Source organism: Penaeus japonicus, unplaced genomic scaffold, assembly GCF_977035675.1.
Source record: "Penaeus japonicus unplaced genomic scaffold, GWHDUDI00000001_assembly GWHDUDI00000009, whole genome shotgun sequence".
Lineage (NCBI taxonomy): Eukaryota > Metazoa > Arthropoda > Malacostraca > Decapoda > Penaeidae > Penaeus > Penaeus japonicus.
Genome location: NW_028234411.1, coordinates 11453672 through 11467628, shown reverse-complemented (window position 1 = coordinate 11467628; position 13957 = coordinate 11453672). Strand labels below are relative to the sequence as shown.

At 35.6% G+C, this 13957-nt stretch overlaps 1 protein-coding gene across 4 annotated transcripts in view; it reads left to right on the top strand.

Moving 5' to 3' along the window:
• LOC122258970 (chromosome-associated kinesin KIF4A) overlaps positions 1 to 10380 on the top strand; it is a 14900-nt gene extending 4520 nt beyond the window's left edge. For 2 of the 4 annotated variants that reach the window (XM_086539718.1, XM_043025374.2), the window contains exons 9-26: positions 35 to 109; positions 601 to 714; positions 823 to 990; positions 1197 to 1403; positions 1544 to 1740; positions 1895 to 2039; positions 3171 to 3260; positions 3574 to 3705; positions 3870 to 3949; positions 4178 to 4292; positions 4426 to 4564; positions 5164 to 5300; positions 5401 to 5550; positions 5696 to 5887; positions 6334 to 6531; positions 6692 to 6925; positions 8863 to 8948; positions 9302 to 10380. In XM_086539718.1, coding sequence (XP_086395844.1) covers positions 35 to 109; positions 601 to 714; positions 823 to 990; positions 1197 to 1403; positions 1544 to 1740; positions 1895 to 2039; positions 3171 to 3260; positions 3574 to 3705; positions 3870 to 3949; positions 4178 to 4292; positions 4426 to 4564; positions 5164 to 5300; positions 5401 to 5550; positions 5696 to 5887; positions 6334 to 6531; positions 6692 to 6925; positions 8863 to 8948; positions 9302 to 9422 — 2580 coding nt within the window. In that variant the 3' untranslated portion in view covers positions 9423 to 10380. Of the gene's footprint in view, positions 1 to 34; positions 110 to 600; positions 715 to 822; positions 991 to 1196; positions 1404 to 1543; positions 1741 to 1894; positions 2040 to 3170; positions 3261 to 3573; positions 3706 to 3869; positions 3950 to 4177; positions 4293 to 4425; positions 4565 to 5163; positions 5301 to 5400; positions 5551 to 5692; positions 5888 to 6333; positions 6532 to 6691; positions 6926 to 8862; positions 8949 to 9301 lie in introns of all 4 variants that reach the window. The other 2 variants (XM_043025383.2, XM_043025366.2) reach the window with 1 other exon arrangement.
• Positions 10381 to 13957: the final 3577 nt, after the last annotated feature.

Sequence of the window (13957 nt, the reverse complement as noted above, 5' to 3'; positions counted from 1 at the left end):
TAAGTGCATGATTTCAGTTTTCCTGTCTTTATAGGTTCAACAGCTTCAAGTCCAGCTGCTTGCCTCCAGCAGTAGTGGTGGAGGAGTGGCAATTACTTCCAGTGATGAGGTAAGTTTTCAGCTCACTTGGGTTTTAGAGTTGTTATTGCCATTTTTTCACCCTTGTGAAAGAGTTAAAAGAAAGAATGCATCACTTCCCTAGGACAACTTGGGTAAAAATAATTTATTTTGTTTTTAGAATTATAGATTGTCAAACCTTTCTGTTTATCTAGTTGAAGAAAAAGGAAAACCATTTCATTATGGTGTCTAGTATAACATTATTTATATGTGATTATGGCTTACATTTTATGATTATTCTTTTGAAAATTGAAGGGAATTGGAATATAATCCACAAAAAAAAAAAAAAATTATGAAAAGTGGTGGATAATGATACATAGATCATTAATTCTATTTTTGATCTTCTGTGCTTCTTATGTTACCTTTGTGCAAAACTCTGGAAAGTACTTACTTAAGGCCAGATAAGTCGTCATTAATATTTTTATAATTTTTCTGTAAATTAAGTCTTAGTCATATTTATAAAAATCTTTTCAACATTTACAGCTAAATGCCCTCTTAAGTCAGAACCGGCTTCTCCAGGAGGAGAATGAGAAACTGTCTCGAGCTTTACATTCTGCTATTGACGAAAACACAAACATGGCAGAAAAAGCTTTACTTGTGAGTCATTCATTTATATTGATTTGTAGATATTTTTTAAGATGACTTTTTGTATTTTTGATATCTAAGCTTTCTTGTTTTGGTAGTTCACCTTTTAAATACTTGCAGGCTGAGATGGCTCGAGATCGCTTGAAAACTAAACTGGAAGAGCTCCGAGCCCAGACAGGAAACACAGTTGAGGTTCTCAACAAGACACTGGATGTCACCCTTAACCCACAATACGAAGATCAGCTCAATCTTGTCAAGGATTTGCAAAAGAAGGTTGTCGAGCTGCAGGTATGTCTTCTTAATCTTATAAAACTGGTCTGTAAATAGGTTACTAAACAACTTAATAATTTTACTAGATTAATGAACATAGTTGCTATAATTTACATATTTTGGGGTGTATTATTTTTCTAAAAAAAAAAGAAAAGTAAAGTATCAGGTCTATGCAGAATTTACTCAACAAACTTTGATATTTATCCTTTATTTATCAACACCAGAGTGAGCAGAAGAAAGGAGAGAAAGTAATGATGGAGCATGAACTCTCCCGACACAACATCTCAACCAACACTTCCGTTGTAAATTCAGATGATACAACCACAACAGAGGCTGGAGTTACACAAGATACAGTTACTGACAACTCGCCATCTAAACACTTTGGTACTGAATATACTCTGCGGCAGGCAAAATTGAATGAGGAATTGCAGGTATGCATTTTTGTTGGCATCATAGCTATAGATATTGTCTACTTTTTTAGAGACAAATTCACAGGTGCTACAGTGCTTGTTTTCATTTTTAGGAAAAAGGCTTCTGCTGCTATTACACCTTTGTATTTTTTTATTCACAGGATTTGAACAGAGCCCTTGCAATGAAGGAAGAACTAATGAGCAAGATGACAACTAATGATGCACAGATGGTAGCCATGAGATCTGTTCATGACAAGGAAAAGAAAGATTTAGAGAGTCACATTGAAATTCTTTCAAAGGAGAAAGATGAACTAATGCAACAGTTACGTGCAGCATCTCACAACCAAGCCAGTGGAAAGTAAGTGCCTTTACAGTCGTGTATCATTCTCAATTTTGTTGGATTTAGAATAAGATTAGATTTTGATTTCACATTTTTTTCTTTAAAATACAAATAGAGTTGAAATCTAAAAATGAAAGTGAAAAAGTTGTAGTAAATATATAATGTCTCACAGGATTGCTGAGCAAAGACGCAAGAGAGTTCAAGAGCTTGAGGGCCAGTTATCAGCCTTGAAAAAGAAGCAGTTGGAGTTGATGAAGATGATTCGTTTAAAGGAACAGTCAGAACAGAAAGTATCCAAGCTCAATACTGAAATACAGGTTTGTATTGAAAATTGTGTACATTCCAAGTTTATGTTTACTACATAATTGAACTGCTATATTTCATACAAGTTTTATTAACATATGAGTAGGCGAAGGAAAGTTATCATTTGGTACGTTTTATTCTTAGACTAGGTTTTGACATGTACTAGTAATAATGGGTAGCTTTTTAAGCATTCGCTGTAGGCATCCAATGGTAAGGGCTCAGAAATTCAAATTCAATGTCAAGATTTACTGAGGTATTTCTAATATGGAAATATACATTATTCTTTTGTGAGTCATTATATGCATACCCACCTATACCCATCTGTGATGATATAGAAAAAATTTGGACCGGTTTAATTAGTTTAATACAGAACATCCATTTTCTTGTTTTGATCTTAAAATGGGCACCACTGCCATCTTCTCGGCACACAAGACAAATTTGATATTAGAGAGAGGGTACATATCTAGGGCTTTGTTGCTCTCTCATTCACTTGTTGTGATACTAGAATGTTTTATGTGTTTGGAAGTTTTAGTGTTTTACTAAATTGTGTGGCCTATATATGTCATCTGACAGGCTTTCTGAAATTTGTAATTAAATGGCATTGTAGTATAGAATCCATATCAGCTCATTATATTCTTTACACTCAGTCTAACGTAAGTATAACAGTTTTATGGGAGGGCGAAAAGCAACTATATATTTTTTTGTATTTTTTACTTTTGTAAACAAATAGAGAAATAACCACCCTCAAAGAAAAAAAATAAAGAGATAGAGAAGACAAAGACAACCTGTGCTTACAGCTGCAATGGCCACTTTACAAAAGAGACAGGGGAACATTGCAGCTGCTGTACATGGTCTGGTTCACCTTTGTCTTTTCAGAGGCTATGGATGGGTTTCATTTAAGGCTTTCTTTCCTGCTTGTTTGGAATTTAAAACTAAACCTCTATTTGGTAATTAATATTAAAACAGATTTACCAGTGCTGTTTGTGTCTCCTAGGCCTTTGGTATGATTTTTTACTGTTGGCACGTTCAAGTTGCTCATATCCTGCGGATTAACTTTGCTGCCATTCTCATTTGTAAAAGTGTGAATTCTTGGTAAAGGCACAAGGTTACTTGTTCTCATGCCTTTTATGCTCTTTCCATTACAGGCTATGAAGGCAACCAGGGTGAAACTTATCCGTCAGATGAAGGAAGACAGTGAAAAGTTCCGTGTGTGGAAAGCACAGAAGGACAAAGAGGTATGTATAGTTTATTTGATCTGATTTGCACTAAGACCATTATACTGATTATTTTTATTTTGTTATGATCAATCTGATGTCAGCCTAAATTGCAGATGATGAGAGGAAATATTCTTACTTCTTCGTGTTACTTTACCATGTTTTGACTTTTGACACTGAATGTTCATACCCTACTTACTATTTCATTTACATGTCTTATACCCAAGCAGCATTTGCTAATGCCTTTTTATTTGTAGATTAATAGATTATTTAATCAGCAAAACAAAAAATTGCTGACAGCATAATATTGCACTTCTTTCTTTTCTGTTCATAGGTTGCGAAACTCAAAGAAGCTGATCGACGCAAACAGTACCAGATTGTCAAAATGGAGCGTCTGCACTCGAAACAGCAGAATGTCCTAAGGCGTAAAATGGAGGAGGCCATTGCCATTAATAAGAGACTAAAGGTACTTAATGCAACAATTTTTTATCATCAGTTCTGCTAAATGAAGTCTCTTAACAAATATTCATTCACATAGGGAATGAAATTGTTTATATCTGTATATTGTAATGAACTCTTATGGAGCCGTAAATAATACTCCTAAATAATTTTATGCTTTGATATTACCAGGATGCAATGGCACTACAAAAGGCAGGTGCTGAGAAGAGAGCAGCATCACGCGAAACTGCTGGTGTTGGGAACCGTGTAAAGTATGTATTTAAGTCTGTGCTTGCGTTAACTGAAGTCCTTATATTGACCAGTTTTATCTTAACATTGTATAATAATTTTTTCTGCAAAAGTGTTCCCAAATAGAAGCAATAACTTTTAGAAACACTTGCTAAAGCTGTATTCATGAGAATTTTTGTATGTAAAATAGAAATTTCAGCATTAGATTTCTTTGTTAGACATAAATGTCTTATTTCTCTTTTTTACTACAGGAATTGGTTGGAAGGTGAACTAGAAGTTGTAACAGTGAAAAAGCAGGCAAAACAGTCACTTGAAAACTTAATGGATGACAGAAAAACTATTTCAGACCAAATCAACAAAGCCAAGGTAAATTTTATCTGCATTGTTTTTATTGTCACTACTAATTATATGTAAAAAGATACTTTTAACATATTCCAAGGAACAAATGTACATAGGGAGGAAATAATATATGCTTCTCTTCTCTCCTTTTTGCTTTTAGCGTCAACTAAGAAATGGTCAATTGACAAAAGATCTAACAGCTGATTTGGAGACAAAAGTTAAGAGTCTGGAAAATGATCTCCAGTTGCGTACTGCTCAGATTAATGACCTCCAGTCAAAGATTATGGATGGTGATGAAGGTAAGCTTTTTTAATGATAAATATTTTTGTGTTTATAAAATCCAGGGAAACATTGGCATTTATTAGAGGAGATTTTTTTCTGCTTTCTCCTTTGTGTTTCTCACTTCTTCTTGATTGCTTCCTTTCATGGTAAATAGTTGTCCAATTGTGCAACATATTGCTTGCATTATAGTTTTGCTCAAAAAGAAAGAAATTGCAAAAGATATTGTTAAACATACAGAAAATGTAGAAAAGACTTCACCAAATACTTAACACATCAAATATAGGTCTAGAGTACCCATGACTCACTGCAGGGAAGTAAAGTCCCTTGTCTTTTTCATGATGATCCAAGTAGATACATGTATAAGCCTACTGATACTCAACCTTTTTAGTGAGTTGCTGAGTAACCAGCAGATTAATAATAAAAACAAATTATTGCTAGGTTGCTAGTGATTATTGAAAGGGCTGGATACTATGAGAGTGATGCCCTTAATATTAGATACACACAGATTGGATATTTTGGATACAATGGTGAAAGAGGCTTAATGTTTTGCTTTGGGAATTATTATGTGAATTAATTTCTTCACTCATTCTTATTTTTGCTTTATATACTTTTGTAGATGCTGCTAGCAGGAAAAGATTTGACTCTATGCAGAGCATGGTGGAGGCAAAGTGTGCTCTGAATTATCTCTTTGAAGTGGCAGCCACTGGACAAGTGAACACAGCTGCTCGTGAGGCTGACTTAAAGGATCTACAGGTAGATTATATTGATTAGAAGTTTTTGCAATATGCTGAATGAAAAAAGTATACAATCTTTTAAATTATTACATTGATAATGCTTTTTCTGCCTTCTGTAGAGCCAATATGAAGAGGTAGCCCAGTCTCTTGAGGATATGGAAGCAGAGTTGAAGACACTGAAGGAGTCTCATCAGGCTGAACTAACTCGTATCTCAAGAGAACATGAGGATAAGGTGCTCTTCTTGTTAAGACAAATGCCAAAAGCTGAGGTAAGTTATTTGTGCTTGGAAATTTTTGTAAAAGGCATGAAAATCTGGTCTATCTTTCAAGAATGTTTTTCATACCTTAAAACCTGTCATTAAGTAAACCATTCTGATTCACCAATTTACAAAATGTTATCTTGATTATTAGCAGGATGAAGGAGAAACAGCAAGTGATGAGAATAATGAGCAAAGTAAAGATGGTATTCTTATGGAAAGACTTAAATTCCAAGAGGCTGAGATTGCTCGTCTCTCTGAGCTGTATGAAGAATTACAGGCAAAGAGACAAGAATGCGAGGAGCTCAAGAAGCAGCTTACAGTCTCTGCTGTCACTCAGGGCAATCGGGTAAGGAAAAACTTACACATATACAAGTATGAGGGATGCATGCATGTGGTGGTCTTTGTGTTTAAGTGTCTGCATGTGTGTCTGAGAATGAGTGGTTACATACATATGCAATTGTCAGAATAGTGGAGTGTGGATATCAAGGGTTGGTGTCATTGAATAGTCTGTAGATATTGAAAAAGAACTGATAACTTGATGATTCCTCATATCCACTTGTCATGAATTGAGATTAGCCGTTACAAGAAACCCAACAATGGAACTCGCGAAGGATTTGTTCTTAAATTATGTGTCCCATTATTTATCTGATGACCCAAACTTGGTGTGGGAGCTTAAATTCTCAATTGATATTTATATTGTAAGTTTGTAACAGAATTCTAGATATGTAATGATTTATTATGATATAGATATTTGAAGATAACTAACATCTTTACCTGTTCTTTTCTGTGCAGGTATCTCTTATGCCTAACATTAGCTTAGGTGATCGACGGCGCACATTTGTAAAGCCTGGTCCTACGAAGAAGCCATCACCAACTGAAGTATTGAGTGAATCAGATGAGGAAAGTGATGAAGAAGAGGAAGAGGAGACAAAGAGGAAGGATCCAGATTGGCGCAAAACCCCGCTGTATAAGAGGATAAGACAAATAACTGTGAGTTGAGTTACTCTCTCTCTCTCTCTCTCTCTCTCTCTTTTTTTTTTTTTTTTTTTTTTTAAGTGCCATTATCCTGATGATGCCTAAAAGTTTTAGATGAAGTGGAAACTTCATATATATAATATATAGTATGAAATTTCTTTTTTATTTCTTTTAGGGAAACAAGACTTCTTTTGATGAAGAGGAGGAGGACCAGGAGAATGAAGATGGAAAAAAGAGAAAGAGTGGCTCAAAGCGGGATTCTTCAGGCGACATCAGATGTGGATGCAAGGGAGATTGCTCAAAGAAACTGTGTGCTTGTCGCAAAGGCTCAAATTCATGCAATTTGAAATGCAAATGCAATATACTTAAATGCAAAAACAGATCAACTCCAGATACCAGCTTGTCAGAAGTAAGTGTATAATTTTGGCTTTTTAATACAGAGCATTAGCTATATTTTTTTGTTTCAGGGTATCTTTGTTCTAAAGTGTATCATATATTTATTCTCATGTTTTGATGTGAAGTGCACTTGGTGTATATGTAGAGTTTAGGTTTTCTCTCCACAACCTAACTTTATGGACATAGTGTTTTCAAAGGTATTGTCTTTAACCTTCAATGATAGAATTGTCTTGTGCACTGCTATATTTTTAGAATGATCATGTACAGCATGTTGTATTAACTCCTTCACAGTGAGCATGTTTCATGGAGTGCGATCACTTTCACAATACATTTTTTATTATGCTGAAATTACAAGCTATTTATTCCTTCTGTTGTGTTACTAGGACATCATCCCAAATGCTAATTAGTATCACAGTGCTATTATACCATATATAGACTACTATATCTTGTCATGTTTCTAGGAAATAATAGAAAAATACACCTTAGGCTATACATCTGAAGATCTGACCTGCCATTGAAGGGATAGTTTAAGATACAGTATTGGTTTACCTAGGGTTGGTGGATGAAAACTTAAGCATTGGTTCTGTGTGTTGTTTAGAGTGTAATATGCCACAGATGTAACAAAGGATTGCACAGACTACTATTATTTACTTTAGATTTTAGCCTGAAAGCATTAGAAAAGAAGATTGATCACATTATCTTTCATGCACGAGTACAAATAGCATATAATTTGGTGTACAGCAGGATATAGGTTGATATCAAATTACTGACCTGAGAAACTTAAAATTAATAAAGCACCATTTGTAGAGCTCAACAAAAGAAAAAGAAAGGAAGAAATAGAAAAGAAAACATAGAGTAAGACAAAAAAGACAAAAGTGTTGCCTCCTTGCAGAGGAAAGAAGTCTGTTTTGATATCAAGAATGACTGATAGATAAGCACATGTAAACAATCAAAACCAAGTATATCAGTCCTTCTGTTCATGGAAGGGAATTGATTGCTACTAATTTGTACAAATTATTGCCTTCTCTAAGGAAATCGACCCACCTCACAATATCTAAACTCATATAGCCATTGAAGTTGCTGTTGAACAGCATGTTATTAACCCAGTCATGATGGGGGCATTCCAGCCTTGCAAGTTGCAATGCCGGGGCTCTCGAACGCATAGGCCTAAATCAGTTAAATAAACGACGCCGTATGGCGTCACCCAGCGAACGGGCCTTGAATGTGCGGTACAGTACTGTACTGCTCATTCAGTATTGTGCCAGCCATTTAATTGATTTAGGCCTAAGCGCTCGAAAGCCCCGGCATTGTGACATTCAAGGCTGGAATGCTCCCATCGTGAGTGGGTTAATATGGTGTATAATTCTTGATGATAACCATATTTTTATGTTCTCTTTATTCTGTGTGCACCTGTATTTGATCTTTTTATGTTAACTTGTTGGCTGTGGGTACCTAGAGCCATTTTTGTGTTTTACTGTATTGTGAGGCTTGTATTTGATAGCCTTTATCAAATTTGTAACAGACTGAAATTGTGGTATAGAGTCCATACCAGCTAATAATCTTTACACTCATGTAAACAAATGTGGGTAAAGCAATTATGAAGGGAATAAACATCCCCAACCCCAAAAATAGAATAATGTAAGAGATAGGGAAGAGGAAGGTCACAGCTTAAAGCAGCCATACTGGCACAGTGATTTATTGCAGCTGCTGTGCTGGGCCAGGTCACCTTCCTCTTCCCATTCTGCATGCACATCTTGCACCACTGGTACTGGCACCACATGGCAACTATTGCCATGTATCCCTTGACACCTGTCATCTGGACCAAAACTTGACTGTCATGTATGTCTTGACACCTTTCCAGAACAGGTTAATCATCATGGCTGCATTAGGGGTCTTTGCAGCAATGCATTTTGCAGAATTTGGTATAACAATATTTTCTAACTGTTTCAGACTAGCAAGAATGATACTCTTCTGAATTCAACATTTGAAGTAGGAAGTGTCCCTCTCTCTGAAAATTCTTCTAACAAGAGACCAAGGTAAGCCACTTATTATTTAATTAGTCATAAATAGTTTGTAAGTTAGGTATGAATGCAAGTTTACATCAATTAGATTGAGTAGAGTTGTCATTGTTAAAGAATTGATGTTCTTAATTATCTCTTCCTATCCCTATTTATGTCTGTTACTTAATTTGTGTTACTTTTTGGCTTTCTAATTGAAATGTTTTCAGATCAGAGTCTGCATTGTGTCTGAGTATGAACAAAAGGAATTGGGCATAATATAAATTAAATTCACAACATTATTGTAAATTTATGATTATGAAATTTATACTGTAAAGGCAATTGGATTTTTATATAACTACGTATCATATTCATCCCCATTCTTTCCACAGACTCTTGGGAATGAGTTCCTCTTACAACGATAGTTCATCTCAGTCGGATGATGACGCCCCAACAGGCTTGATGCGCATTAAAACCAAGATGGACTTCTTGAACTCGCCATCCTTGTTTTGAGGAGTGTTCCCTTCAAAGATTGTACATTTTATTTTAGACACTTTAAGAATACTTGTATGGGTTTCCTGATGGGAGAATGATAGAAAGATGTATGACTGGGCAAATGAATGCAAGAGGATAGGTTACAGCACATGAAGAGCTCTTTTATACATGATTGCAAGAGTGAAATTACTTGTTTCATCTGTTTGATAAGACTTGGCTTGTCTATTCAGGATCCAGTTCAAAATCAGATCTTTAAATTACTTAATAAAAGTTTCTTTAGTTTAAAGCAAAGAGGTTTTTCATTTTAGCACTAATTCTCTTGTTCAGCAGATTATTTGCAATTGCTGGATTTGAAACTGTACAATGGACAGCCATTTATATCTTGAGCAATTCTGTATGTAGCCTATCTATACTTTTTATTTTTACAAATGCTTCCTTTTTAAATCTATTTTCTTTCTTTTTTATGTAATACACTGACTAGCGTTACTATTGTAAAATATCTTAACCCATTGGTCGCGGTTTTAATAAAAATATTTATACAGTCGTGTGGCGGGTTTATGTTGTATGGCACGGTGCCATCTGTGTCTACAACCAACTCTGCCTTGGCAGCAAATCATGCCATCCGCTGTCAGTGGGTTAACATTGTGTTTGATCTCTAAATATTGTCCTAAATTAGGATGTGGGATACTTTAATGGTGATTGTAGATAGAAAAGATTAAAACACAGGAATCTACATGGAAACTTTATTTGAAAATTATGCTACATAAAAAACAGTATCTTGTTTTATGAAGTGTGTTTACTGCAAATGTTTGTGGAACAAGATTTGCATCTTTAATCATAATAATAATTATTATTATTGCCTTTTTCTTTTATTTTTCTGCAATTTTTATTTTTGTTTTTTGAAGGTATTTCTGTGTTCATTGAAAAAGATATGCATTATGCATTGAATGATATTAAAACTGATTCAGCTAATGAAGAGTAACGTTTTTTTATCATTTCACAATATGCAAAATTACAGTAAGAAAATGGTTCACTTTTGTCATGCCATCCATGACACTTAGTAAATGTGCTACTAAGTGAATGAAAGTGAGTGAAAGTAACTTGATGCAAAACTACCTGGTACTGTACATTGCTTACATGGCCTCTCAGTATACAGTCCTCTGTAGTTCCCATGTCTGGTTTTGTTTTTTTTACATTAGATTTGGTTGAGTTATGACCATCTTAAGGCAGAATGAATAAAGGTGATCATTTACAGAGCTATGGTTTATTGTTAAACATTTTATGCCAACTATGCTCTTAACAAAATATAGTATTTTATAGACTAACAATATTATCAATGATTCTATATCATGTGATACAAAACAAAGTCTCTTTGGAAAAGCAACTTGGCCCTAGGTATACCATTAATTTTAATGTCTTAATATGGGAAATGATGTGGTTGATGTGACATTCAAACCAATTGTCCCTAGAATCTAGTGGCATGACTTAAAGCATTCTAGTCACTTATTTTCATTTTTTTTTTCAGACTCCTCACCCTGTTGGTGAAGATGTCAAATTTGCAATTTATGATATTAGCAGCACTGATTTTATTTTCATTTTTACTTTTGTCTGTCAGTTTCACAAAAGATGTATGAAATTGATCAGATTATTGTGGATGTTCATATACAAGGCTGAATTATTTTCAATTTATGCTTTAAGCACTTGGATGTGGGTGATATGGGACATGAACCTAAAGCTGGTTGATTTTATAAAAGGAAAACATTGCTCATACCTCACATTGCTTGGTTCTTTTTATGAGATTTAAATTCTTTAAACTTGATGGCTACAACTATGGTACTGGTGCCTTCTGATGCCCACTATATTGATTCCGTATCTACTGTGCTTATATTGGTTAATCCAGGGCTGGTCACATGTTCTCAGATTGCCTTGGAACAAAAGTTAAAGTACTGATTTTAATTACATGTAATTTTAAGAGGAATCAAAGGTTCTAAGACCAAGATACTCAAAAAGCCTAGGATCAGCTTAGTCTTTGGATATGCCCTAATTTTGTGCGAAAACCCAATTGGTGGTAAGGCGTCAGTCTCATTAATGTTTGTAAATGGAATTGCCATATTTTAAAATTATTTTTAAGCCATGCAATTTCTCTTAGGTGTCAAAGGTAAATCATGAAATATTAGAAGTCCCTTTTATATTTTGGATGAATAACAAAGTATCCCCTTTAAAGCTCAACTGTCTTGTATAGAAAACATTTTGTTATGGGTAACTACAATACCACCATAACTGCTCTATATATATACAAGTCAAATTTCTTGGCGTGTGTAGAGGTCTGGCTGGCTTTGAAAGAATTATGGCTTAGGGTGTGAAGGACATGGCCGAAACTGCTTTTTTATCTTATTGATTAAGCTTGAAAAGTAGTGTGTTGGAATGTGGGTTCATCATCCGAGGAGCGAGGTGTACTCCTACGCTCCCCGAGAGGAGACCACAATGTACGAGTTGTCTGAGGATATGTGTGAATCACGTGTGTGACGTGCCATTGCAATGTGAAGAAAGAAGTGTTGCATGTGTGCATAGCCCTTGCGAAGAGAAAGACAAAACAACACTGGTATGTCTGGCGTAAGAGGAAGAGAGAGGTAAACAGATAGGTAAAGCAACGAGTGTATATATATGTATGCATGTTCATAAATACAAAGGTTATGGCAAGGTTACATCGTGTACCGATTTGCAAGTTGCAAACTAGTATACGTCATTTCACTATCTTAGAGTTTTTTTATGATTTACAAGTCTTTGTTCTCTAATAATAATGCCCGCTTGTCTAACTGCCTCCCTCTAAATCTGTTGCTTTCGCCGTTGATCTTGGCCTTTGGCTCTCCTTACAAATTTAATGATTTTGCTAGATTTTTTGTTGTCTTTATTCAGTTAATTGATCCCACTTATTTGTTGACTTCGAAAGCCCGAGCATGATAGCGTCGAAACCCAAAACGGAATAAAGTTCTAAAGAACAGCCGTGATTTTCGTGCCTAAATATATTTGCCACGGGTCTTGATGTGGCAAGGATTGAGTCCCGATATTAATTTCATTATCTGGTAAAGAAGCAGATTAATAAGGATAAAGTGCACCGGCTTTGAAATGTGCGTCCGCAACGTTTTAACAGGTCTTGTGTGTACTGCTCTGCCGATGATGCATGCAGGGTTTTTCCTCTGATTTGCTCATCAGTTCGCCATTCTCTTAGCTTTATAGACTAGATTCTGATATTGGAAGTTAATTCAGTTATTTACTTTTCGCTGATTGATGTAGTTTTAATGTAGTGCAAGAATATAGTTGGAATCTAATTAAGAGTGTCAACTGCAAAATTTCAGTGGAATGTGAATATGAATGTTGATTTATCTGTGTGAGGGCTCGTATGCTTCAGTGACAGGAAGTCAACAAATTTTTAGGTTGGAGAAAGAGGAGACAAGGTAAAGAGTAGACGGGCCTCGGTGCTCGAACAGATTATCTTTCCGTTTCGGGAGAGAGATTCTGTTGTATCTCTCATGATTATTCAGAAATCATGGAAAATAAAAATCTTGATTCAAGGCCAGCATATTAAAAAATATAAATGTATGGCTTCATACTGATTTCAGATATAAAAATTGCAACTTAAAGTTGTCAGAACTTCGACTTAGGTTCCGAATATTTAGTAAAACCTGCAGTCGAAAGAGTTTATTAGGGAAGCACGCAAAAAACTTCCTCACAAGATAAAAAATACACGGATATACATCCGAATAAAATGTCACTCGTAATGACTCATCACAATAACTGACACTATTCCATCAACTTTTAGATAAGAAAAATTAATCAACATATCCCAGGAAAACTAGTGAAGCCAAGTCCGCAGAATCGAGCAGTGCTCATTAGGCTTTGTCCCCATCGTGGACTGCATGCCGACACTTTGTCCACACGTCATAATCATAGCCGGGCCCGAACGAGAGAAGATGGCCGACGGGGCCGCGTGCGGGGTGATAACCATGGGTTGCAACAAAGATATCGAATCTATATAAAGAGTCTTCGGTGGGTGGCAGGACTGACAGGAAGTTCGGAGATTACTTTGGACAAAACAAACAATTAGTATGTCCGGCAGCGCGCTCACTTGTCTGTTGAATTAGCTGGATCATCACTTTACCAGCTAATTTCTGCGTTCACATGCAAGCCCTGAACACAGCATAGAAGATACTGTCTACGTGTTTTTTTTCCACCATGACGGACGATATCTGTAGACTTAATAATAATAGTGAATAAGATAATGCTGATGATGACGATATAACAACTTTTTCCCCATTAATCTGTGACATTGAAAATCTCCAAACCAACCTAAAGCTACGGTCGCACTACTCTAATATAACTCGGGGTCCCGAGATTAGCGAGTACAATTTCCTCGGGGCTCGCTCTTGCATTTCGTTTGGTTGGTCACACGACGAGTCGGAACCATCGCCTCGGTCAAAACAAGAGGTTTGCCGAACTGTGCGAAAAAAAGGAGTAAATTGTGCGTTAAGTCGGGATCTTTTAGAAAGTATTGA